Genomic DNA, 27622 nt, shown 5'->3' with positions numbered 1-27622 from the left:
GCCCCCGCGTCTGCACGGGCGCGCGAAATATTTCCCTCCGCACAGACATCGATATATATGTGTGTGTGTAACTCGGTTCTATCCAGACGAAAGTAAGAATGTAATTAAAAAAAGTTATAATAACCGATTAGCGTCCTATACAATAATAATATTACCACTACGTACAAATAGAAAAATGAGGATCGCCATTCACGGTGGTTCCCACCACTTGTGACCTCGCTCGGTTGTCGTGCCCGGCGTTGCTCAGCGCATGACGTCCGGCTCGTAATTGACTTTTCAGGTCAGGTCGGGTCACGCGAACACAATCGCCGCTGTGTGTGTGTGTGTCGTGCTCACTCCTCCACCCGACGCGGCCGGAAACCCCCCACCCCCACGCACACAAAGTTGTCAGTACCTCCGATTAGCACTGTTGGCCACGTACGGTGCGAAAGAAGTTCAACATACACACACTTACGTAGCACGGCCGTATGTTGAAGAGTAATCCGCACAGTTGTTAAACCCGTGCGGATAAACTCCCCATCGCGCTGGCGATCGTCTGCAGCGACATTCATTTGGAGGTGTGCATATTGTCTTCCAGCCGACACACACACACACACAACGCCACTTTTTTATCGAGTGCTCCGGAGAAGACAGAGAACCAGGACGGCGCGGCGACCCTGACTGGCGTGGGCGACCGAAACGACGGACGCCGCGCTGAGCAACACGGGGGAGGGGGGGGGGTTGGGGGGCTGGCCCACAACCCGAGAACGACGTCGCAGAACCGCCGCGGCGCTTACACGGTCAGGCTGTCAAACATCCTGGGAATTGACATACTCCATGTGAATTCCCATGTGCACCCCCCCCCCCCCCCCAACTCCCCCATCACCGTGGACAAGGTGAATCGTTAACACTCGTCATGCTACACGGAAGCCTCGCTCGGCATCCACCCGAGGCCCGGCAGGGGCAGGCCTCGGCAAGTCCCCACGAGCGGTCCTCTCCTCTCTTTAAGACAAAACGACGTCGACGACGTGCGGGGCACGGACCGCACGGCAGGTCCAGCCCCCCCCGCCCGCCCCTGGCGTTCGCCCGCCCGCTCGTGCGGGCGCACCGCAATTGGCACTGGTTTGACGCGGCTTTCTCTCGATCGCTCCCGCATCGAGTGTGGGAACACCAGCCGACTCCCGCGTCCGCCCGAAACGTTGCTCCTCTCACCCACGCGTCGCTCTCACCCACGCGTCGCTCTCACCCACGCGTCGCTCTCACCCACTCGTCGCTCTCACCCACTCGTCGCTCTCACCCACTCATCGCTCTCACCCACTCGTCGCTCACACCCACGCATCACTCTCACCCACGCGTCGCTCTTCCCACCCACGCACAGATTTCTGACGTGAGCCTTAACATTTTTTTGCACCACTTTGCATCCGGAACTGCCAACAGCCACCGCCCCCCCCCACTTACATCCACCCTCACGCACGAGCGGCACACCACCGTGGAAAAGTTACAGCCTCCGGCTTTTGTCGGAATGGTGCCCTGCGCGGGGCCCGAAGGCGTGCAGATGGTCGCCGGGGGAGGGAAAAAGAGCCCCTCCCCCCCCACTCCCCCCCCCCCCACGCCCCCCCCACCCCTAACCACCGGTCCGTGGCTCGACGCGGCGCCATCTTAGCTCGACTTCTTGCTGGCCACCCTCTTTTTCCTTGCCGCCAGCATCTCGTAGAAGGGGTCTTTGCTGATGCTCGCCCTGCAGGGGGGGGCGGGGGGGGAGGCACAGAGCGAAATATTTTTCTCTTTAGAGATTCGTATGCAGCCCCCTTGCCACGAATGATTTGGCGATCGCCGCCGCTGTCGCATTGGCAGCGGTGCACAAGCACGGTTGACGACAATGGCACTGAAACAACAACACCGTGTGAACGTGTGTTCGCGCGTGTGTGTGTGTGCGGCCGAGCGGCAGAGTAGCGGTTAGCGCGCTACGAACCCGGCGACCCGAGTTCGATTCCCTGCTCATGGCCAATGCCATTGGCGATTATCCGAACCGGTCCTGGGCCTCCTCTCGGTCAAATGAGTACCTGGTGTGCGGCGTGTAAACATCGCCACTGGGGAGACAAAGGCGGCAGGGCGTGGTGCTGGCCACCCACCCCCTCGTGTGCCGGCCTTCATAGGTGCTGCTCGCTAACAGCACTTGCCCCAACAGTCTGTTAAGGCTGCACGGGGGATCTTTGTCTTTTTGTGCGGCTTGAAAAGGAAAATTAAATAATAGGCGACGTTTCGGGCAATGACCCTTTTTCATAGCACAACGCTGACCCTCGCACATTTGCTATGACGTAGGGCCCAGAAGGGCCTTCCCACAATGGGCCGACTGCAGGGTGGGACCCCTGAACCTTGGTGTCCCCGTCCCCGCCCCTGGGGGGGTGGGCGGTGGGTTTGGGGGGTCGGGTGGGGGGGGGGGGCAGTGGGGGGGGGGGCACTTACTTGATGCTCTTGATCCACTCGTCACGCTCCTCTGGCGCCGGAGCGGATATGCGGTAGACCACGTGGTTGCCCTCCACCACCCGGCCGTCCGCCTCCGTCTTGCACGCCTTCACCAGGCCACCGCCGTCGTTGTACAGCTCAAAGCAGTTCTGTGTCAGCGGGGGCGGCGGCGCCGAACAAGGGAACGATTGAGAGTTGGAGCGAGCGGTGGAAATTCCACGTTCCCATGGCCGGGGCGGCGGCGAGAGGGGGGGGGGGGGAGTCTATCCAAAGGACAAACCCGCTCGTTTTATCGATCTCGGAGTGATGATGGATCGAAATCAACCCACCACGGTCAGGAGTTCAACTTGTGACCTTCCGATCGTGAGCCGTCCAGGCCTGCGCTAAGCTCCGGGAAATATTTCCCCGCCCCCCCCCCCCCCCCCCCGAACGCACAGCCCTTTTGTTAGTCCACTGCTGGATGAAAGCATCTCGATCGTGGGGGGGGGGTTATTCGACCATACTTCGCCACACTGGTCACGGAGAATGTCGCTGAAAACCGCGGCGAGGATTCGAGTGCGATGGTCGCTGGGTTCGTAGTGCAGAGCGCAAACCGCCACGCTGCCGCTCCACCCAGCACAGGCGCCCATCGGGGCCCACGCGCTGCGATTCACATTCATCGTCGCCCGCCGTGTGGGGTGGAGTGCGCGGGGTGGAGTGCGCGGGTGGAGTGCGCGGGGTGGAGTGCGCGGGGTGGAGTGCGCGGGGTGGAGTGCGCGGGGTGGAGTGCGCGGGGTGGAGTGCGCGGGGTGGAGTGCGCGGGGTGGAGTGCGCGGGGTGGAGTGCGCGGGGTGGAGTGCGCGGGGTGGAGTGCGCGGGGTGGAGTGCGCGGGGTGGAGTGCGCGGGGTGGAGTGCGCGGGGTGGAGTGCGCGGGGTGGAGTGCGCGGGGTGGAGTGCGCGGGGTGGAGTGCGCGGGGTGGAGTGCGGGGTGGAGTGTGCGGGGTGGAGTGTGCGGGGTGTGGGGTGGAGTGTGCGGGGTGGAGTGTGCGGGGTGGAGTGCGTGGGTGGAGTGCGCGGGGTGGAGTGCATGGGGTGGAGTGCGCGGGGTGGAGTGCGCGGGGTGGAGTGTGCGGGGTGGAGTGCGCGGGGTGGAGTGCGCGGGGTGGAGTGCGCGGGGTGCAGTGCGCGGGGTGGAGTGCGCGGGGTGGAGTGCGCGGGGTGGAGTGCGCGGGGTGGAGTGTGCAGGGTGGAGTGTGCGTTGTGTGGGTTGGACTCTCACCGGCTTCTTGGGATCGTCCACCTCCCGAATGCTCAGGTTTTCCAAAGGGATGATCCCACGAGGTTCCTTGTCCTACCCAGACACACGCACGCTCCCCACGGTCAATCGTCGTTCCCCACGGCCGCTTAAAAACACTTCTGCGAGCCTTCTCGCCACTCCACCCTGGCCTCAAAGCGCACCTAGCCTGGCACAAGTGCCGCCGTAGCGATGTTTTAGACGATAGTGCGGATAACCTTCGACTGGACATCTGTGAAAAAAGAGCTTTACAGCTCATCGGATTCCTCCAGTGCAAATAAATATTCTGTTCGTTGTTGGCGAACTCGCACGGGTGCAGGTGTAGACTGGGGGGGGGGCGGGGGGGCAGGGGGAATGGGGGCGGGAGGGGGGGCAACCCCCCACTCACTCACCGTGGTGTACTCAAAGTAGTAGAGGCAGTTGTCGGTGAGGATGAACCACCGCCGCTTCCACGTTTTTACTCGGCCCCCTGCAGCGAACACAACAGGGCCCTCGCGTCAGCTTCAGATAAATAAATGAGTGAATGCGTCGCCGTGCCGACGACGCCGTAGGATCCATTTACAGACACCCCACCGATTTGCAACGGGCCCTCTCGCGCTCTCCCCTCAACGGCCGAGCGGCGAAGGGATCTCTAATGAGCGACCCGAGTCAACGTGATGTTGGTGCCCCGAACCAGTGAATGCTACTCCTGCTCATCGTCATCGCCAACCCTGTCATCCCTGACATCTTGGCCTGGTCTTTCCTTACTCCTCCCCCTTCCTTCTTTCCTGCCCTCCTCCTCCTCCTCCTCTCTCGCTCATCTTGAGCTGCGCCCCGTCCCTCTTTGTCCATCTCATGGGGGAGGGGGGGGGGTGTAGGGGTGGGCTTTCGTCCCGGCCCCCCTTTCCCTCTCCCGCCGCTCCTCTCCCTTTCCCCCAATCATTCTGCAACATCCGGGACTCGGCCGCCCTTCCCCGTGGTGGTGCCGTGCCACGGCTACAACAGATTTGTTTTTTTTTTTGTTACAACGAAACAAGAATAAAACGGGGGAGGGGGGGAAAAAAAGGCGCCCGAGGTGGAAACGGATCGGCGGCGTCGCAAGGAGCGCGTAAAGTGGGGGCGAGGTGAGGGGGGGGGGGGGGGGGCGAGGTGAGGTGGGGGGGGGGGGGGCGAGGTGGTGGGGGGGGGTGATTGGGGGGGGGTGCGAGGTGGGGGGAGCGACGCGAGCGATCGCACGTACCTCCTGCAGCGGGGAGCAGAGAAAGCAGTGAACGGGGAGAGAGAAAGCAGCCGTCATTCACCAGGAAGCCGTCGCACGTTGACATTATTACCACAGTTATTGTTACTATTCGGAATATCTACTGATACCGGAGGAATCCGATGAGCTCAACAACAAAAAAAAGCTCATCGTCTGAAAGTCCAGCGAGAGAGAGAGAGAGAAGCGGCGTCGGGAGCGGCCGCGCACCCACCCAGCTTGAGGAGCCAGCCCTCGCGGTCGGGGTTGAAGAAGGTGTGTGTCAGGTCGTTCCCGTCGTCCTCGGGGATCTTGAACGGCTCGTTCTTGATGCTTTCGTACAGGTTCTGAAAAGAAGGGGGGGGGGGGCGGGAGAGGAGGCGCGGGTCGCACGGAACAACGCCGAGTCAGCCAGGCCCAGTCAGCCACGCCGAGTCAGCCACGCCGAGTCAGCCAGGCCCAGTCAGCCACGCCCAGTCAGCCAGGCCCAGTCAGCCAGGCTGAGTCAGCCACGTCGAGTCAGCCACGCCCAGTCAGCCAGGCCCAGTCAGCCACGCCCAGTCAGCCAGGCTGAGTCAGCCACGCCCAGTCAGCCACGCCCAGTCAGCCAGGCCCAGTCAGCCAGGCTGAGTCAGCCACGTCAGCCATGCCAGGTCCTCCGCTCGGCGGCGGAAAGGCCGGTGTGTAGCGCCCCTGACGATGCCCCTCCACCCCCCAATCACTCCTCCAGAGCCGTCCCCTAAGGGTACGGAGAATCGAGGGGGCGACCGCCCCGGGTCCCGAACTTAGAAATGATGTTTTGGTCCCCGCCCACTGCCCAGGTAGCTCGACCCATCATGGATCGAGCACGAGGCCAGATCATTTGGAGCAGGGCGACAAAGCTCAGATTCTTCACAAATTCTTCACAAATTCTTCACGCGGCCACCGGGGACTGACTTTGTGGACTGCCCAGGCCAAGCCCAGGGCATTCGGTGGCGTCAATAAAAAAAGGAAAGAGATTCCAAAACGGGGAGTGACGGTGATTCTGCGCCTGGATGGAGCTCGCTCGGTGGGTTGCTGTGATGGGGGGGATGGGGGGGGGGGGGAGCGCGGGGGGGGGATGCAGGGCCACTCACCCGGAGCAGCTCCTCCGGCAGGTCGCCCCCGTCGTTGATCCCGCGGTTCATGGTGACGAAGCGCTCCACGGTGAGCTTGTCGCGCACGTTGGGGTTGTGCAGGCTCGTGTTGAGCATGATGATGGCGAAGGAGAGGACGTAGCACGCGTCTGCGGCGGCACAAACACAAAAAGGTCCCAACACCGCCCGTCCAACCCCCCCCCCCCGCCTCCGTGGCCTTTAACGGACTGTCGGGACGTGTGCCAATGGCGAGCACCCGTCGTTGTTGCAGAAAACGTAATGATTGCGAGTTGTTTTTGTTGAGGCGGCGTGCGTGTGTGCGAACGTGAATGCGTGTGTGCGTGTGTACGTACGTGGATGCGTGTGTGTGTGTGCGTGTGTACGTGTGTGTGTGCGTGCGTGTGTGTGTGTGTGCGTGCGTGTGTGTGTGTGTGCGTACGTGTGTGTGTGTGTGTGCGTGCGTGTACCGGTGGACTGGAACACCCCAGGGTTACACTGGCAGTAGCGCGCCGCAAACGCCTCCATCATGCGGTCGATCTTCTGGGCCTCGCCCGGCAGACGGAAGCTCCACAGGAACTGCCTGCATGGACACCGACACCGACATGGTCACTTACATGGTCACCGACACGGTCACCGGTCACCAACACGCTCACCGGTCACCAACACGCTCACCGACACGGTCACCAACACGCTCACCGGCATGGTCATGGTCACCGACACAGTCACCGACACGGTCACCGGTCACCAACACGTTCACCGACACGGTCACCGGTCACCAACACGTTCACCAACACGGTCACCGACATGCTCATGGTCACCGGTCACGGTCACTGACACGGCCACCGGTCAAGGTCACCGGTCACCGACACGGTCACGATCAACCAACACGCTCACCAACACGCTCACCGGCACGGTCACCAACACAGTCACCGACACCGATACAATCATGGTCACCGACACCAACGCTGACACCGGCATCGTCACGTCATCGACACGGAGGAGGTGAGAAGAACTCGCCTGAGAGCTTGCACCAGATTGAGGTTCGTGAACTCGTGGAGGTCGACAAAGGCCTGCAGCACCTTCAGGTTGAACTCGTCCCTAGGTGGATGCGACACGGGAAAAGGGTGGACAGGGATCGACAAGCCAACGGTTAATTCAAGTAAGTTTGTTAAGCGCTTCAACACAACGCCTTCAGTACTCCGATACAATTTCTTCAGTACCCATCTGGTATCCAATGAAACGAAACTTGTTTTTATTTCGCCAGGTAAGGCCTGGTGAGCTACATAGCTGCTGTTTCTCAGAAGCGACCTGGCCGCAGCTCAACAAAGCGGCTTATCATCGCGTGGGAATTTAGAGCAGCCAATTACTCTGAACGCGTATTGATTCTAAATGTGGAGGGGACAACTGGACAACCCGGGGCAAAATCCACGTGGCCACGGGGAGAAAGACACGTAGGTGTAAGGGTTGGGATCAAGCCCACGACCTCCTGTGTACCAAGTGAGGCTGGTAACATCTCGCCACCGTGGGGCCCGTTGATGGATAAAGGCCGTTTACAAGCGGCAAGGCCTCGCTCGCGTGGCCATGGGCCGTGTGAAGTGAAGTGGAGGCCGTGTCCGGTCCGTGGACCGTCGGCCTCCAACCCCCCCGTTAGCGCCGCACCTCTCTCCCAGGTAGTCGCCGATGGCCGTCTTGTTCAGCCCTTCGCCCTTGTAGAGGAACTGAGCGATGTCTTCCGGTGAGCTCTTGAGCAGATCGTTCTCCACCAGGTAGCGAATGCCCTGTGAATAGAAGTGACGCGATCATTACCATCATCATCATCACCGACCATCGTCAGCCACCGTCCATTGCTGGGCGTAGGCCTCCCTGCCAGGCCGTCCCGTGATGCAACGATCCACCGAGCACCCTGCACACGAGCTGATTTATTCGCCTCCACCTACGCGGGGGCTTACGTCCCCTTTGGCTGCCACTCCCGTCATTAATTTTCCACCGTGCTGCTACAGTTGAAGAGTCTTCCGCGTGCATTGTTTCTGCTTAAAACTCGGGACTTTATTGTAACAGTTGTGGCACGAGAAACTGGGAAAGAAAAAAAATCGTGACGTTTAGTCAAGTGCGGCGACCCTAATTTGTGACGATCAAGGAGAGGCCACGTGTTTTGATCGTCACAAAGCGAGCGGCCTCTTCCGACGGACGCCCTCCGACACGCCGGGCGCACACGCTGCTCAGCGCGATATCCGCACTGGGTTCTATGCTCCGACGACACGACGCCGTTATTTTTACGAGTGACGTAAACTGGCGGAAAAAATGAATCCGCAATTGTTATTTTCTTTTACGTAATTTTCGTTTATTTTAGAAAAGTTTTCTAACATGATGAGGGATGATAGTGCCGGAGAAAGACTGATGGCGACGGGAGTTCCGCTTGCCTTTTTCGGGTCCATGTTGAACTTCTTGCGACCGGCTGTCATCTGCTTGTTGCGCTGCATGGTTTTACTGCAGGGCAGAGAGAGAGAGAGAGACCAGAGATGACGCTTCACCGTCACCGCAGAGCGTTTCGCTCACGTTCAAGCCACACTGCCCCCCGTCGCCAACAACGTTTAACACCAGCGGTGAAGAACATACGGAGCCACCGCGACTTTGTTCGCCGCGGTGGAGAGATGGTATAGAGGAGCGCGTGGGTTCGATCCCAACCCTGACGCCAGATGTATATTTGGAGTTTGCATGTCTCTCTCCCCTTGATTTTTCTCCGGTTCCTGCGGTTTTTCCCTTCGCATTTAAAAGCATGCGATTTAGAGTATTTGGCTGTTATAAATGTCCACGTGATGATAAGCCACTTCGTTGAGCTATCATTTGTGATAGCCTGATCGCTTCTGAAAAATAGCTATATAGCTCAGTGAGCCTTACCTGGTAAAATAAAATATATATATTTCACTCATCCCGTTCATCCGTGGGCTATGACCAAATCACCCCAATCACCCTGACGCCTGCTGTAAACTCCAAATATACAAGCAGGCGTCAGGGTCAGGATGGAATCCACGACCTCCTGCATACCAGTCGAGACAGTTAACATCCCGCCACCGGGCGCCCCTAAACAACTTCGAAAGGGCCCAAGAACGATATTCATCCATCCCTGCGAGCGCCCTCCCTCTGGCCTCCCTTCCATTTCGCTCCGTCCGTGGCTATTAACTCGGGAAACTTGGCATGACACACTCCTCCCAGCTCTCCTCCCCCAGCTTCTTGTAACTCGCGTTTACATTTGGCCTCCGAGCCCTGCTAACCGGGGCACTTGAGAGGCACCACTTAAAACTGCCCAAACGGCACTGTGGTTTGAATTTTAGAAGCACGCGCTTCCGTCACCGCAAGGAGGCCTTTGCGTCGCCATCGGTGGCCGGCCACTTGCATTCGAAAGTCCGATTGGGCCCTCGGTGCGGAGTGGGTTTCCCGCAATTCGTTCACACCGTGGCTGCTCACGTACGGCAAGTGGCCCGGCTATCGAGTGCGCAGGCGGTGCAACCGCGCCGAGGGCTCGTGGACCGCAGCGGGGGGAGGGGGGATTGGGGGAGCCCAGGTTTTCCGGGATACAAAGAGGGGGGCCGGGCATAATAAGGGTTGACCAAAAGCGAAATGTTAGATCCTCGCAGCATGGGCCCATGCCAATCAGAGTGTATTACGACACTGCGGCGTGCAGCTGTCTTTGTTTCTTTGTTGAGAGTCACAACAAGGAGTGGGACTTGGCGAGTCCGTTGTAATCCGATCGTCCACTGGGCAATAACACGGGGAGCGGGCAGGGACAAGCGTGCCTTGGTGCCAACACGAACAGGCTCCTGCATTCAACCGAGGCCTGATGTTGTCAGGGCAGCCCAGCTGCTTGCGGCTGCTGTGCCTCTGCTAACCCCCCAACCCCCCCCCCCCCCCACGACATTCACACTTTAGCTCCCACACCACTCTGCAAAAAGCCGAGCGGCGACCGCCTTGGCCAATGCGAGCCGGATCTGTCAAGTGGCTCAACGTGCCAAAGGCTTAAAGGCGGTAGCGGGCCAAGGCAGCTGCAATCCGCCTGTCATCCCAGGCCAATATCAATAGGTACTCCGTGGCCTCACCCTTCGCCCCCCACCCCCTTCCTGAATAGTCCATCCTCAACACCAAAGACAAAGAGCCCCCGCCGTGTAGCCCTTAACAACTTGTCAGGGCAAGTGCTGTTAACGAGTAGCAACCTTTGAAGACCGGCATTGCACACGAGCGGGTGGGTGGCCAGCACCACGTCCGGCCGCCTTTGTCTCCCCAGTGGCGATGTTTACACACCGCACCAGCTGCTTATTTAAGACTAAGCCAACCCAATGTTGGCCACGAGCAGGAATCGTACTGGGGTCACCGGGTTCGTAGCGCAGCGCGATAATCACTACACTACCGCTCCCCAATACCAACACCAAAAAAACAAAGCTCCCCCCTGTAGCCTTAACAGACTGTTGGGGCAAGTGCTGACAGCGAGCACCTATGAAGACCGGCACAGCACATACACACTCACAGAACCATTCAGATTTACATAGCGTCTGAACACAACAACAGCACAGCGGTACATAGTTGTTGAAAACAGTGTGACTCACGCATCGTGTACAATCTCTTCTGTTCTATTTCGGATTGACATCGCGTCCTTCCCAGGGCGCTTTAAAACGCAAGCCGACGGCGTTCAGAGAGGGAGCTGACGGAATGGATGGAGGGGCCTGGGAATGGGGCTGCTGATGTTGCTAGGGTAGGTCAGGCAGAGTATGGTGGAGTGTGATGGTGAGTGACGGTGTCTGATGGGTGCAGCGTGGACGAGAGGCACTGGGGTATGGGGCACGAGCGTGAAGTGGTGAAATGGGCACGGATGAGGGTCGGTTAAGGGTGGTAGGGGCAGAGGTCTGGTGGCCGGGTAGTTGAGCTGATGGAGGAACACGGCGTAGGGCTGGGGAAGAAATGTGGTTAGATGCACAGCGGTTCCCGAAGAAGCTCCCGACGGTTTCACGTAGAGCGAAATGTCGGACATGGTGCCGAACGGCGCGCGGTAGGGCCCGAAAACACGGAGAGACACAGCGAGGGGGGGGGGCTGGGGGGGGGAGTGGTAGTGTAGTGGTTATCGCGCTGCGCTACGAACCCGGCAGGGCCAAGTTCGATTCCCGCTCATGGCCAACGCCGATGACGATTGTCTGAACCGGTCCTGTGCCCCCCCCCTCCCCCCGATGTCGACTCGGCCTCAAATGAGGACCTGGGTGCGGTGTGTAAACATCGCCACTAGGGGAGACAAAGTGCTGGCCACCTGAACCCCTCGTGTGCCGTGCCGGTTTACATAAGAGCTCGCGAACAGCACTTGCCCCTACAGCCTGCTAAAGCTACGCGGGGGATCTTTGTCTTCGGGGGGAGCGGGGCCGGGAACACGAGGCCTCACGGTCTCACGGTCCCAGTGAAGCGGGCCACAACAATAGCAGGCCACCGCTAACTGCCTCCGACACTTATTAATCCGTCCCACGCTTTCACCCCCGGGTGCCCTCCTCCCCCCACCCGCTACCTGTTTCACCTCGTCCGGGCCTCGTTTTCCAGCCGCTGATCCCCGTCGCTCGCCCTGCCCCCCCTCCCCCCCCAATCGGTGCCAGCTCAGGCATTTTTAGCCGGTGTATAAACAAAACAGCTGTTCCCGAAACACCGCACGGCGCGGTGGTCTGCTGGAAGTTGCGGTTGTCATATAGTAGAAAAACACGCACGGCTCTGCAAATTCTTGAGCATTTAGAGGAAAGAGGGAGCGAGGGAGGGAAAGGACTTTGCGCATGCACGCACACACGTACCTTCCATCCATGAATTCAATGGTCTCCATCTCATTCATCACGTCCGCTATCTCATTCTTTAGTCGCTGTGAATCGACAAGACACAAGCGCGCACGCACGCGCGCGTTAAGCGACGATTCAATTCCTACACGTTTACGTTTCAACAAGGATTTTAAAAAGATGCAAGCAAGTATTAACAGAAACCGCGTCTCCGCATATGAATACAAACGCGTTTTTAAGTCCATTGGCCCTATCGGCTTTCCAGATGAATACGATCACCACCACCATCGTCATCATCATCGGTAGCAGCAGCAGATAGCCACCACGCTCCAACGTTGATCAACATGTCTGCCTTTACATCATCATCATCGTCATCGTCGTCGTAGGCGTCACCATCATGCCCCAGCGAGTCGTGTACGCGACATCGTGCTCTACTTTGCTCTACCGCTGGACGTTCCGTCAACTCCGCTTTAACCGCGCGTCTGTGGTGCGGTGTGGAGATGGGGGGGGGGGGGAGTCCCAGTGGGCTTGCTCCGAGTGATTGGGGAAGATTGGGGAAGGCTCCCCCCCCCCCCCCCCCAAGGAGAGAGAGCGGTAATCGACAAGCGGTGAGGTTAAGAACGCGTGACCGCTCGCGAAGCGCTCGAATTTGCATTTCAGAGAGGATGACATTCGCGCCTGCCCGCTGAGCCTGGGTGTGGGGCGGATCGTCGGACAGGGCAGAGAGGACGTGCTGCCTTGCACCACCACCCGAGCGTGCGCGGCTGGCAACAGCGGCTGGCGGACATCGTTGCGATAATAAATCATGGGTGTCAACCCCTTATCAGTGCCCCCCCCCTCTACCTTGTTATGGACCAATTCAGACCTTATAGGTCGCCCCCGTGCCCCCTTGTAAATCTCGACGTTCTTCCTGCAAAGTCCCATCACAAGGGAGAAACGCAAACAAATAAGACATTTTTGTCGCCCCTATTGAAACGGCTGTACGCTGTATGTACCTGAAAACTCAATTTCCCTGCACAAGAATAAGGGGTTGACAGCTGTGATCAATCATAAACGCGGTGGTGGTGGTGGTGGTGCTGCTGCTGCTGCGTTGGCAGTGGTGGTGCACAGAGTCTACAACAAACACTTTCCGCGCCACTAACACGGCATACAATCGGCAACGATTCGGGCCAATGGAGACGACTTCACAGCACTCTGGGTAAATGTTGGCGTGAACAGAAGCAGCCGGAGATTTCACTCTCCCACGAGCGCCCCACTCACTCTCCCACCCTCGCACTCACTCCCCCCTTCTCACTCATCCCCTGTCAATCTCCCCCACTCCCTCCCCCTCACTTCTCCCCCTTTCACCCCCTTCCCACACACACCCCCCCCAACCCTACTCCCCCCCCCACACTCCTCTCCCACACTACACCCTTTTCACCCCCCCCACCCACAACTCTCACCCCCCCACTCTCACTCAATCCCCCCTCTCACTCCCTTCCCATACCTCCCCTCTCACTCCTCCCCCCTCTCACTCCCCCTTCACAATCTCCGCCCCGCCCCCACGCGCCTCCTCCCCCCACGCGCTGCAGGCGCCCCCCCCCCCCGCATTGAGCCGGCAGTGTCGAGTTGATTAAAGCGGCTGGCCCCGTTCAGCTGCGACCACCACCACACACGCCTGTCTGTGTGTGTGTGTGCTTAATAACATTAAACTATTATTGTTAACTTGACTATTAATTTTACCAGGCAAAGCCCAACTGGGTCTATATAGCTCCTATCACAAAATGATAAGCTCCACGTAAGGGGCCGTCCATAAATGACGTCACGCGATTTTGGACGATTTTTGACCCCCCCCCCCTCTCGTCACACGGCGTCACAAAGAGTCAGACCCCCCCTCAAATATGACGTCACAAAGCTCTGCCCCCCCCCCAAAAAAAAATAAAACATGCTTCAAATCGCTTTAAACTTTTGTCATCGTAGTGCGTATTTAATGTGGCGCTGCACTCTGATGTTATAGGAGAAAACATTTATTAAAAAGTCTATTTAATTAAGTAAAACGTGTTGTCTTTATTTAATTAAAGTTGCGCGTTGTGATGTGACGTCACATTTCTCAACCCGTCACACATCGTCACAAATGTCTCACCCCCCCCATCACCCCCAGCTGCGTGACGTCATTTATGGACGGCCCGGTCGTCGTGTGTACAGTTACAGCAGCCACACACTCGAAAACGCGTGGTCGCGTTGATTCTAAACGTGGAGGGGGAAAAAAACCCGGTGGACCCGGAGAAAAATTCATGCGACCACGCAGAGAGAGAGAGAGAGACAGGCACACCTCAAATATTCAGTTTAACACGTGGCAGGGTTTCGTGAACCAATATCCACAATAGAGGTTTTTGGGTTTGATCGCGTAAAAATATAAATTGTGTCGTTAAACTCGCCACCACCCGACACAGCCGATTAGTAAGGTTTGTCACGTATACAAAACGTGCCAGCGAGTTACTAGCACAGCGCACCGCTGTGTGTTTTGGAGAGAAACCCCACTGCAACATTTACAATTTGAGTACGACGTTTCGCCAGTAATTACAAGCAGCACCATCAGGCGGCAACCAGATTATCTGGCTGTTGCCTGATGATGCTAGTTGACACATTCATTCGTACACGGGATCTAACCCAAAAAACGATCGTTATCATTGCGAGCTGTTGTTGCGCGTTGTTATTATTGTGAGAGTTTGGGAAGAAAAAGAGACGACGACGATGATGGGAGGGGGAAATTCCCGCTCACGGCCAACACCGGTAACGATTACCTAAACCGGTCCTGGGCCTCACCTAGGTCGACTCAGCCTCAAATGAGTACCTGGTGCGGTGCGTAAACATCGCCACTGGGGAGACAAAGGCGGCCGGGCGTGCTGCTGGCCTGCACAAACCCCCATCGCGTGCCGTGCCGGCCTTTCACTGGTGCTACTCGCTAACAGCGCTTGCCCCAACAGTCTGGTAAGGCTATACGGGTGGCTTTTATCTTTGTTGTTGTGACCTGCAATGTGGTGATGGTGGTGGTGGTTGTTGAACAGCGCAACTGTGCATGAGATGGCACAGTGAGTCTGGTAGATCCGAGTCCTCCGCATGGTTGGAGCCGTGTGCACGTAGCGGACACACCGTGTCAACCCACACGGTTTCACCCCAACCACCGCGTATTCTTGTGCGTGGAAGTTGAGTTATCAGGTCCATACACGGCGTACAGCCGTTTCAATGCGGGCCAATTTGTTTCGTCTATTTGTTTGTGTTTCTCCCACGTGATGGGACTTTGCAGGATGAACGTTGAGATGTATAAGGGGCACTGCTAAGGGGTTGACAGGTATGCAGTGGTGAGTGTAGTGGTGAGTGTACTAGTGATGAGTGTAGTAGTGGTGAGTGTAGTAGTGGTGATTGTCTATGTGTTTGTGTTTCTCCCACGTGATGGGACTTTGTAGGATGAACGTTGAGATGTATAAGGGGCACGGGGTGACCAATGAGGTGGGAGTTGGTCTGTAATGGGGTTGACAGATATGCGCGGGGGTTACGTATCCATACTTCACCACACTGGTCAGTGTGAGTTTGTGACCCCGGCGGGGGGGAGGGGGCAGCGGCAGGGGGGGGGGAAGCAAAGACAATGGGGGGCGTGGTAAGGAGTAAGAACAATGTACTGTGGCTGCACTAACCTCTGCCGGCAAACACTGATTTTATATTCGAGAAAGAGAGGCAGATTTGTTGTTGTTGTTATTGTTGTTCGTGCAGCGACAGCGGGCGCATGTGCACGACTACCTGCGCGCGTGCGTCACAGCCCGGGGAGTAGCGCGCTGGCGAGAGGCGAGAAAGGCAACGGTGGCAGATGACGACGGAGGAGAAGGAGGCGGAGAGGTCAGGGGAGGCGGGGAGGCAGGAAGGAAGGGCGGGCGAGGAACAAGAAAGGATGGGGAGAGGGGTGGGGAGAAGGGGGGTCACAGGGCCACAATGGAGGCGAGGTTTCACGGCATGAATCACGGGACGTGGCGTCCAACCCACTTCCTCTCCGTTGGGACCGCCAGCCTGGGCTCTCACGGCAGGGCCGTGGCGATACGTACTCCGTGTGATACATACTCCGTGTGATGATACATACTCCGTGTGATACACACTCCGTGTGATACATACTCCGTGTGATACATACTCCGTGTGATACATACTCCGTGTGATACGTACTCCGTGTGATACATCCTCTGCGCGATACATCTCACTCGGCTTAACGGGGGTTCAACGTGAAGCAGTCAGGTTGACTGATGAGCCAGAACCCACCGGTTCACTCTCGTTCACTGGCGGTCAGTCACCCGCGTGTCACTCTTCTATCGCTGCTACCGTGGGTCGCCCTGCCCGTGAACTTGACTCGTCGGTTACTCTGACCAGACACTTGACCGTCAAGTCACTCGCACCGTGTTCAGCGCCTCCTCCTCCTCCTCCTGGGCTCACACGGCGGGACCGTGGCGACACGTACTCCTCCTGCTCTATCCATTGTGCGGGTGGCTAAGCGCAAAAGGTTCGAGCCTCGAAGCCACCCGTAGGGCCTTGCCCCCGTCGTGGTAAGCATCTACAGTTAGGGATCGGCCGTGGCGAGTCGCAGATCAGAGATATTTGTATGCACGGTTTGTTGAACTTCTTTCGCACCGTACGCAGCCAACGGCAAAAGTCAACGCAAAAAGGAGTTCTAGAGCAGTGAGTTTTCAATCTAGATGCTGATTTAAAAGTGCACAGCTCCGGTGGCTTTTGAATATCGGAAGGAGAGAGCGTTCCAGACGGCCCCAGAATCGCATCTGAAAGCGCCGCGCGATGCGGTGACCACCGCCGTCTCTGTTCGATGTTTCGGCCAAAAGCCGCCGCCCGCCGCCACTGCTGCGAGCCTGACCGGAGTTAGCGTGACCGCTTACGCTCCTTGACGAGATCAGCGAGGATTGCGCGGTTCTTTTTTTTAAAGTCACAAATCAATTTCATTTAACCGGGCCGAGAACTCGGGGGAGACGAGGATGAGACGCAGTTGCACGCGTGACCTGGGTCACCGAAATGGCAAACCGCAATCACCAAAAAAAAAGAGACGTTAGCCCATTAAACGGAGACAATCCAGTGCAAATGACATCCAGGATAGAGATTGCATCGACAGGAGAGGTTTTTTTTTTATTTGATCGCGTAAATGTGCCGTGAGACCCGTCACTACCCGACACAGCTAATCAGTAAGGTTTGTCATATGAACAAAACAGCACATCCGTGCGTGTTGGAAAGTAAACCCACAGCATCTACAATTCCATTACTCCGACGTCTCGCCGGTAATTATAACAACCAGCATCATCAGCCGACAGACAGAATTGTGGAGAAATCCTCCTCCTGTTTGGGCCTTTCATAGAGGTGGGGGTGAATGCGATGTCGTCGCTTGTGAAGAACGGGGGGGCGGGGGGGTGCGGGGTTAATGTAGTCACATATCCATTGTTTATTGGGTAATTCACAGTTAATCAACATACTGAATGCGATGTGTGCACATTACCAATGTTAGATCGCGCTCAGCGTGCCAATCAATGCCCCACAGAGAGTGGGGGGGGGGGGGTATTGATTGGCACATTTGGGGGAAAAGGGCTTCGCCAACAGATGATCGGTTCTGCTCAGGGTCTCACCTCGATCTCGGCGAGTATCTCCTGCTTGCGGCGGCGAACACTGCTCAGCTCCAGCTGCTCCTCGGGGGTCAGGTCTGTTGGCACTGCAACGGCAGAGGGGAGGGGGGTGTGAGCCCACAGCCAGGCCATCGTCATGGTCTCGAGTCGGCCAAGTTTGACACCAATCGTAGATCGTTGGGTGCCGCCGGTGGCTCGGAGGCGTTAACTCCCTCGCCTGGTGTGCAGGAGGTCGTGGGCTCGATCCCGAACCTGACGGCTGCGGCTGTGCGTTGGGAGTTTGCGTCTCTCTCTCTCTCTCTCCCCGTGGTCGCGTGGATTTTTCTCCGGGTCCTCCGGTTTTTCCCTCCACATTTAGAATCAACGTCTCTACGCGTTTGGAGCATTTGGCTGATATACATTTCGACACCATAAGCCACTTCGTTGAGCTATCATTTGTGGCCATGTCGCTTCTGAAAACGAGCTACGTAGCTCAGTGGGCCTTACCTGGTAAACTAAACAATTGTTTTATATGAGAATAGGTTTTTCCCCTTTTATCTGTTGCCAGATAAAAGGGGAAAAACCTATTCTCATACTCTTTGGTTCTTTCGGTAAAGTCACGTACGTAGAAAAATAATAGGTCACGACGTTTCGGTCGCAACACAAGCAATCGTCAGCAGGTGGGACAGCCACAGCAATAAAAAAACAAACTTCTGAAGTAGGCGAGAGACCTGCCGTGGCACGAGGTTCTATATTCTCATATTTTGGTACTGACAAAGGAGGTCCAATGATGTAATTGTTTTATAGTTTTTAGTTTACTACGGCATGGTCTTTAAAACTGACCGGGCTACTCCAGAGAGACAGCCTCTGGAGTAGGCCCTCGTCTCACCAGCGGATGTCTGTCACAAATAACTTCATGGCTCATCAGTTTCCTCCGGGACAAATAAAGGGTTCACACCATTCTGATAAACCACGGCGGGACTCCAAGTGACTGTGCCATCGACACCGGCCGGCCCGGGTCGAGACAAATGGAAACAAACCCACGGAGAGAGGGGAGGGAGGGGCTCACTTTCACACTTTCCACGGAGTCCATCAGCGACCGGTGCCGAGCCCCGTCAAACTCGCCCCCCCCCTCCCACCCACCCCTCGAGTTTAATCGCAGTCGACGGCCAAAAGAGCCGGGATTCGAACCCAGGGCTCTCGGCGGTGCCGGCCGAGCGTCTCTCCGAACCGGCCGCTGAGGCCGCGGAGGTCACGAGGACCCAGGGGACCAGGGGCCTTGCTTGCAGGGCAGGGCAGCGGGAATTATCCCCCAGAGTCCCCCATGGGTGAGTCCGCCCGCTGGCCCTGGGAGTCCGCTCATTCGTCGGCAAGAGGAGCGTCCCTCCTCCCACCCCCCGCCGCTGCTATTCACGAACCGCTGTGCCGAGTGCCGGCGGAGCGTGCCGTAACGTATTAGTAGAGCACCTTGAGCTACTTGTGTAGGTAGCCAACCGCGCAAATCGGAGGTATTGGCTTCATCGTGCCCCAACACCCATTTAAGTTGAGAGGCAATGGAAAAAACAAAATATTCTACAAAATATTGTGGGGGGGGGGGGGGGGGGCACGAACCCCTCCACCACTGACGCCGCTTTAGTACTCAAGAAGCGCTATTCAGGTGGAAGCGAACTAAGCAATGCTGTGCACTCCTCGTCTCCTTCGCGGGGAAATGCGTCACAGGGATACATCGCAGATTCATAAAAGGGACGACCGGCTCCTCGGGGCGTGTTTTCTTGTTGCCGGTACAAGTCTGCGGGTCTTGAACCACCGTCGCCAGACACAGCTGCGATTTGCCAAGTTTACCGAAAATGATCATCCACGCATTGCATTTTCCATTTAATTTTTGTTCATCGTTTTACGTCACTCATGCCAACGGCATTCCACGACACGCATTCTTTTCCTTTCCATTCCACGAACCCCTTGAAAAATTACGCCCCTCTCCCGCCCCGCCCCCCACATCTTTCCTCCCGAAGGAGGGCAACCCCCGTGCAAACCCGACGGCCGCGCGGCCGCCAGCGATACCGATGATGTCGCCGAGCACCGCCCATCACCTCCCGTCCAGCGGCACGCTTAGGAACAGGTGCAACTTTCCGCCCCGCCCCCCGCCCCTGCCTCCTCCCCCCCCAAATATCGTTGCATTGTCTTATTGAGTCGAGTAATGGTATCAGTAATTGGTGAAGGAGCCAAGGAGGGATTGCTGAAATAATCGGAAGAGCCCAGCCGGACCGGAGGTCTTTGATCGCTCAAGTCACTGATGAACCCACATTTTGTTCGACCCCATTGGAATCCCCGCCCCCCCCCCACCCCCTCTTGCAGCTCGGTCATGAGATAATGTTGATGAAATCTGTTAATCTCAACGTACGGCCGTGTTCATCGCGAACTGGGTCTCGATAACCTTATGTTCCTGAAGTCTAAAAAAAATGCGTAGCGGCCAGTGGAAACGAACATACAGTGCAGAAACCGCGCACGCACGCACACACAGACGCACGCACGCACGAACACACACACACACGGACGCACACTTCCTGTGCCCAAACAGGAAATTATTTAATAGCATTCACATTTCCTGGCCTCCGCCCGCTGGGGGGCAGGAACTGTATCAGATCGAAGAGGCATGGGACGAGAGGCCCTCCGGAGCCGCAAACCAGCTCGACCGTTTGATCGCGCAAAAGGAGCCGATTGAAGGCATCGTGTCGCTGCGCGCTGCGGAGACGGACAACGTGAGAAGACAAAAAATCAAATATCCTTTACATGAGCGGTTCTCAACCCGTGTGGGACTCGCCGGCCCACCCCCCACCCCAAGCCTTTCAGCTGGAGGGGAGGGTGCAGTCTGCAGAATGGATACCGTGCAGGAGAAATTACAAATGAGAACGCTGCCACCGTTGAAAGTTTTCACCGACGATGGGGGTTTGTTTTTTTGGCTGTTGGTCAGAACAGCCGCCTCCGGAGCAATAACTGGCACACACAGAGAGAGAGAGAGACGCCTCCGAGGGGGGAAAAAAATCAGGGCAGACCCTGGGAAGAAGATGAATATCGCACAATGCCGGAACAGGGGCGATAACTTTATGTGGGGAGAGCTACAAGCATTGTCTTGGGCAGTACATTTTTATTATTTTTTTTATTACACCGCTGACAAAGACCGGGACTTTTTAACGTCTCAGGGAAGACTTCCAGCTTTCCCAGAACGGCCGCTGCCTCCTCGACAATAAATCGGACGATCCTGGGATTAAAAAAAAACCCAGGACAGGTGGCAACCCTGGTCCGGAGAGGGCTTGGACGGTTGACCGTCGTGCGCAAATACGGAGACGTAGGGCTGCAGAGAGTCGTAGGGCTGCAGAGAGTCGTAGGGCTGCAGGGCTAAACCCTATTAGCGGAGGGGTAGTGCAGCATAATCCACTGTTGCGCTGAAATTCTAATCATCTACGTGTGGCTTTCGCCCGGTCTCAGGTGACTATTCGTGGTCTTGCCAGAGTTGATCCAGGCAAGCCCGACTCGTGCCGATGAGACGCCACGTGGGGGAAACCAGGGCCCCCCCCCCCCCGGAGTTTGCTTGCACTGAGCCAACGCCGCTGAAAGTGTGCGCTCCGAGAGAGGGTCACGGGGTCGTGTGAGAAGTATCACTCTCAATGCGTATTATCTATGCACGTACGTTGAACTTCTTTCGCACCGTACGTGGCCGACCGTGCTAATGGGAGAGACGGCTCTGTGAGGGAGAAGGCGCCGTCTGAGAAGCGTGGTTAAACAATCCCCCCCCCCGCTCCCCCGTTCCCACCACCACAACTTGCAAGGGGTGCGGGGCAGAGAGGCCTTGATCCAGCAGTGGATTGACAAAAGCGGCCAGACGTGAACACACGCGTGCGAGTCAAACCTGCCAACAAAATGTACAGCGACGCCTTGAAATTGTCGCACAGCCTCCGTCACCATCGTCGTCGTCATCATCATCGCACCTTGCGCTAAACAGATGAGCTTCAGCGGCCGTCTGGAAACACTCTTCCTTCCGATATTAGGAAGCCACTGGAGCTATGCACTTTAAAATATAGATTGAAAGCTCACTTCTTTCGAACTTGCTTTATGTATTTTAAGATTGTTGTCCTTTCCCCCGCACCTCCGATTAGCATGGTCGGCTACGTACGGTGCGAAAGAAGTTCAACATACATACATACACGTACGTACGTAAACCCACCGGGGTAAGCGCATGGCAGAAGGGCCAGGACTCGGATACATTGGCTGTCTGCCCGTCCGTCCATACCTGGGATGCTAGAATCCACGTACAAATGGTGCCATACGAATGCAGCTTAAAGTGTAAAGTTGTATGCATTACGTCCGCACGGTTGAACCTCTTTCGCACCGTACGCAGTCAACCGTGCTTATCGGTGGCGTAGTGGTGGTGGTGGTGGTGGGGAATTACGCCGTTGAAAACCGGACACGAAACCGAGAACCGGACACATCGATCAAAAGAGAATGCGCGCAGCAAGAGAGGTCTTTGGAAAAAGTCATTTGTTTCCCTGCCTGCTATGGTTGGCTCTGTCTCTCTCTCGCGCACGCTCGCTCGCGGAACAGGAATCGCCTGCAGCCTCGCTCGGCAGCGCCGCTGTTACTGGGAGCCCGGCTTCCAAGCCCGAGTGCAGACAAGCAGAAAATGAACATTACATAATTGCGTTGAGTCCACGCGCACGCAAAACACACCGAGGTTGGCGGGGCTGCCTGTTTATCGAAGCTTGCAATGAAGAAGGTGGGGGAGCCAGGAGAAGGGGGATGATGCGGAGGAGTGACGTTTACCGTCAACTTCGCCGCGGTGTATTTCCACGCCGCTGAAAGTCGCTTCAGGGCTAAAATAATCAAATGCTCGCGTCGCGGAAAATTGTAAACGCTGGACCGATTTGCGGTTAAAGATGGGTGTTGTTGGTGTTGTTGTTTACGCGCTTGCCGAGCACAGGGCCAAAATGGGCAAAAATGGCAATCGGCCAGCAACAAATGGCACCGTTACACTTGCAACGGGTTTTCTGGGAATTGAGCGAGGTTATTGTTGTTGTTGTTGTCGGAGCTTGGGGTGGGAACGATGACGACGATGACGGGAGGAGAGGATTCCAAAGTGGAGTGGTGCGAGGGGAAGAAGGGAAAAATGAGAGGTGAGGTGACCAGCAGTGTGGTGAGTGGTGGTGGTGGTGAGCGGTGGTGAGCGGTGGCTGGACACAGCACGGCCCCGGATGAAACAGTCAAGAGCACCAATTGCGGCTCGCAATTGCTACCCTGAGTTGTGACCAGCGCTCAGATTGGTGTTTACATTTTTGTTTTACGTTTACCAAATTCTTCCAACTGTTGACGCTATCCATCCGTGCATGGGGGGGGGGGGGGGGGGTAGGGAGGGGGCAGGGAGGTATGGTTGGGGGGGGGCATTATCTACCTCGAGCGCCCTTCAGTGGAGTCACTTCCGCCAGCAGTGGCGTGAAGCAAGCCATTTCAGGGCTGCCTCCTCCTCTTCTTTGTCAGCAGTGGCCTGGGCCGCTAATGATAGCTCAACGAAGCGGCTCATCATCGTTGTGGAAATTTAGAGGAGACAAATGCCCTAAACGCGTGTTGATTCTAAAATGCGGTGGGAAAAACCCGGAGGACCCAGAGAAAAATAATGCACGCGACCACTGAGGAGAGAGAGAGAGAGATGCAAACTCTAAATATATAGACGTCAGGGTCGAGATCGAACCCACGCCCTCCTGTATACCCGGCGAGGTAGTTAACATCTCACCCACCGTACCTTAGTAGACTGGTCAATGTGACACACACCATGGTGGTATGGCAATTAATCATGTATGCACAGACACAGCCTACATAATTGATAGACTGGAGACACGGACTTGACAGTTTATGAATTAAGCTTCACTTGGCAAGCTGCAGAGCATCTGTCGCACGAGGTAACGGGCGGACTTGGCGCACGGAAACAGCCGGAACGCCGACATTAAAAGGCAAAAAACAAAGCTCTTCCCCACGAGACTTGGAATCGGAGCGCATGTTGCTCGGCATCATGTCAGAAGTTTTTCTGCAGGTGCTAGGGCGTCACAGATGGTCGTGGATTCGATCCCGACCCTGACGCCTGCTGCTGTATATTTGGAGTTTGCGCGTCTCTCTCTCTCTCCTACCCGTGGTCGCGCGGATTTTTCTGCGGGTCCTCCGGTTTTTCCCTCGACATTTAGAAGCACGAGTTCAGAGTATTTGACTGCTACTGTAAATTTCCACGTGATAAGCGACTTCGTTGGGTTATAATTTGTGACAGCCAGGTCGCTTCTGAAAAAGAGCGACGCGGCTAAGTGGGCCTGACCTGGTCAAATTTCAAATTGTTTAGTCTGCAGTTTTAGTTCAGCTTCTGCAGGAACTGGACTGAGCGGCTCGCTGTCAGTTCCCGGAGAAGCTCCCAGCAGGGGGAGAAAAAAACGTCGGACACCGCGCCGAAAGGGTTGCGCGCGCGGCACGGCACGAGCCGCCAACGCCGTGTGCGGCACGACCGCGAACGCCCAGCACGCGCTGCAGCGTCAACAATTGTTACGTCGAGGAACACACACCGTCATCACACCAACTCCGCTCAGCCTCGCAGCAGCAGCGGCGGCGGCGGCGGCTTTTGGCCTGGCCACCGAACAAAGACGGTGGTCGCCGCATCGCGCGGCACTTTCAGGTGCGGCCGTCTGGAACGCACCTTGCTTCCCATGTTAGGAAGCCGCTGGAGCTGTGCGCTTTTAAATCGTCCGGATTGAAGACTCATTTGTTTAAAACTGCTTTCGGCGCTTAGTTTGTTGTCCTTCACCCTCTCCTCTCCCGCGCCTCCGATTAGCGCGGTTAGCTTACGTACGGAGATGCGGAAGAAGTCCAACATACAGTACATACGGACGGCGAGAAAGTAATTTGATGTTCCTTATCTCCAGGAGTTCACTTCCCTGTACACCGTTGACCTGCTATGACTGCATCAGTGTATACTGACTGTGGTGGTACCTGCTATGATAACAGCAGTGCATGCTGACTGTGGTGGTACCTGCTATGATTACAGCAGTGCATACCGACTGTGGTGGTACCTGCTATGATTACAGCAGTGCATACTGACTGTGGTGGTACCTGCTATGATTACAGCAGTGCATACTGACAGTGGTGGTACCTTCAATGATTACAGCAGTGCATACTGACTGTGGTGGTACCTGCTATGATTACGGCAGTGCATACCGACTGTGGTGGTACCTGCTATGATTACGGCAGTGCATACTAACTATGGTGGTACCTGCTATGATTACGGCAGTGCATACTAACTATGGTGGTACCTGCTATGATTACGGCAGTGCATACTGACAGTGGTGGTACCTTCAATGATTACAGGCAACCGAGCTCACACATTGCCTTCGGAGGACCAGTCCCACTGCGGTTGAGCGATGCATCTCACACAGAGCGCAGCGCACTCTTTGCCCGTTAAAGACAACCGCACACACGGGTCCAAAGTCAACAACAGCAGCAACAGCAACCGCAGCTTCCATTTGCCACCACGTGTAAAAAAGTAGCGGCTGTTCGCTACAAAGTGACAGCGATGTGGCCAAAGCGCTTGCGTCAGGCCAGGTGCACTCCGAGGCCACGTGAAGCATCCAAGACTCTCCGCGCCAGGCCGCCCCCACCGAGGAGACAGCCTCCAGAAGCTGAACGAAAACCAAAGCAACGAGGCAATGCCTACAGCTGGCCACACGAGGCCAGGGTCCGATACAAAGCGAGAAAATAAACGAGCGTGCAGCTGCACCGTGACTCGTGGTACGCACGTATGCGTGTTGAACTTCTTTCGCGCCGTACGCAGCCAACCGTGCCAATCGGAGGTGCGCAGCAGCCGTAGCGGAGAGGCATTACTGGACGTGGTGTGCCGTGCGTGCGCACAAATATTTTCCTCCCGCCCGGCTGAAATTCGTCGCTGCCCGCGACTAAAGAGAGGTTGAGCGCAACGACGGCGACGACGACGACGACGACAACAACAACCGCCGTTCGCCACTAAGTGACGTCTACTGCGGCGCTCGTGCCAGGCTAGGTGCACGGGCGCGACCGACCGGCTACCGACCTCTGCGTCTGCGCGGAGCCCCCTTGGCCCCGTTGTGGTTGAGGCTGTGAGACCGCTGCACGGAGACTCGCGTGGCCGCGGCGCCGCCGCCGCCGCCGTCACCGCTGTCATCGTCAGGCTTCTCGTCGCGGCCTCGCAGCGACGCGGTCCGCGTGAGAAAGCGGGCCACGCGGCCCCCCGAGGAGGACGTGGAGGTGGTGGAGGACGAGGAGAAGGATGAGGAGGAGGCGAGGCGGCGCTGTATGCTGGCCCTCACGTGGGACATTCGCAGCTTCCCTTGCATGGCCAAAACTTGAGCGCACTGATTTTATATGTGTAAAATATTACTTTTTACTCTCGCTTACGTGAGTTGAAATGCAATTGTACGCAGAGTCAGAAGAAATACATTAATTGCCCGCGTTATGAATTGAAGTGAGAAAAAAAAGTCTGACGGACTCGTTCATTGACGTTCGTCAAACAAAAAAAAATACTGATAACAAAAATAAATATCGCCGATCTAATATTTAACAACAACAAAATTACCGAGTAACGATCGCGTTCAAATCGAACACGAAAAAAAAACTCCCAGCGCTCTCCAACGAATAAATACAAACGCAACAGATCGTGCGCTGGGCTACCGACACTATCCCTGACTTAACAACAACAACAACAACAGAGCCTCGCCAATCCGCCGAACTCGCTGAAAGGTTGGCTAACGATCGAGGGCTGCCACAGCACCCACGGAGCGGACGAGCGGAGCGTTGCGCTCGTTGGCACGGCAGCCGGCGTGTGAGAGGCGATCGTCAGCGCTGACAGACTCCAACGGTCGCCGTGACTCACGAGGCAGGACGCAAAAATTCAGTTCCTTCAATTGGACCTCGCACAAATGTACGAGGTGCAGGGTGGGGCCACGATACAACTTGGTGGTGGTGGGGGGGGTGACGGTGGCGGTGGTGGCGGTGGTGACGGTGGGGTGGGGTGCTTTCCAACAACTCAACAAAATAAACCATTACGCCATCGCTGACAGATTTCTTGACGCGGTAGGATAGGACGTCATTCGCAGCAGCAACGGTCGCTGTGGACAATGGTGAATGTATAACGTCAAAAGCTGTAAAACATATATAACATATATATGTTATATATGTAATATATATAACATAGGGAACCGAAGGATAGCAAATGGGCGCTTACTGCAGTGAGGGGCTGCCCCTAATGCAGTAAGGGGCTGCCCCTACTGCAGTAAGGAGCTGCCCCTACTGCAGTAAAAGGCTGCCCCTAATGGAGTAAAGGGCTGCCCCTACTGCGGTAAAGGGCTGCCCCTACTGCAGTAAAGGGCTGCCCCTACTGCAGTAAAGGGCTGCCCCTACTGCAGTAAGGGGCTGCCCCTACTGCAGTAAGGGGCTGCCCCTAATGCAGTCAAGGGCTGCCCCTAATGCAGTAAGGGGCTGCCCCGTTGGGATTTTTTAGCCGGTGCCCAACTTCTCGGGGATACAACCGGACCCGTAGCGTCTGTCCGTCCATCTATCGCCGTGTGTGTGTGTGTGGTGGGGGGGGGGCTGTCACGATAAACTGTCGCACAGTTGATGGACTGTGAAATTAAATACGAGTTCAAAGTTGTGTTGATACTCCAGTAGAGACCTATGCTAGAGAACGCAATACATGGTGATTTTTTTTTTAACCGGTGACAATAAGTTAGACTTTCCGTCCAATGGCGCGTAACATCAGCGGTAGGGAAGGTCACTAATTAAACGCTGTATTTTGCGAGTATGCAATCCTCTTTTTGGAAATCGTCGCAGAAACCCGTGGTTAATAGGCGTTGGTTGTTCTAGCCTCGCTCAGCTACCCCCTCCCCCCCACACCTTATCAGACGGCGCGTTCTCCTTCACATAGCCGTCTCTCCGATGAGCACGGTTGGCTACGTACGGTGCGAAAGAAGTTCAACATACAGACGTACACAGGGATACACTCGTGAGCGACCTCGGGCCGGCCACCTTTCCCACTGTGGACCAAACCCCGGGCGGATTTCTCCGCGCTCGATGACCTCTTCTCGTGAAACCTCGTGCGGCAGTAATC

At 56.5% G+C, this 27622-nt stretch overlaps 1 protein-coding gene across 4 annotated transcripts in view; it reads right to left on the bottom strand.

Annotated features, from left to right (window-relative positions):
* Nucleotides 1-1597: 1597 nt before the first annotated feature.
* The window catches only part of LOC116949536 (cytohesin-1-like), a 79589-nt gene continuing 53564 nt past the window's right edge, over nt 1598-27622 (bottom strand). For 2 of the 4 annotated variants that reach the window (XM_076072400.1, XM_076072398.1), the window contains exons 2-13: nt 17485-17567; nt 11861-11925; nt 8468-8534; nt 7707-7825; nt 7061-7145; nt 6515-6623; nt 6048-6196; nt 5167-5279; nt 4112-4190; nt 3705-3776; nt 2446-2594; nt 1598-1717 (exon numbers count right to left, since the gene is read on the bottom strand). In XM_076072400.1, coding sequence (XP_075928515.1) covers nt 1639-1717; nt 2446-2594; nt 3705-3776; nt 4112-4190; nt 5167-5279; nt 6048-6196; nt 6515-6623; nt 7061-7145; nt 7707-7825; nt 8468-8534; nt 11861-11925; nt 17485-17567 — 1169 coding nt within the window. In that variant the 3' untranslated portion in view covers nt 1598-1638. Of the gene's footprint in view, nt 1718-2445; nt 2595-3704; nt 3777-4111; nt 4191-4536; nt 4695-5166; nt 5280-6047; nt 6197-6514; nt 6624-7060; nt 7146-7706; nt 7826-8467; nt 8535-11860; nt 11926-17484; nt 17568-25570; nt 26436-27622 lie in introns of those variants that run through there. The other 2 variants (XM_076072397.1, XM_076072399.1) reach the window with 2 other exon arrangements.

The sequence above is a fragment of the Petromyzon marinus genome, chromosome 37 (assembly GCF_048934315.1).
Source record: "Petromyzon marinus isolate PM22_M1 ecotype Great Lakes invasive population chromosome 37, UKy_Petmar_22M1.pri1.0, whole genome shotgun sequence".
Classification (NCBI taxonomy): domain Eukaryota; kingdom Metazoa; phylum Chordata; class Hyperoartia; order Petromyzontiformes; family Petromyzontidae; genus Petromyzon; species Petromyzon marinus.
This window is presented reverse-complemented; position numbering and strand designations above follow the sequence as displayed.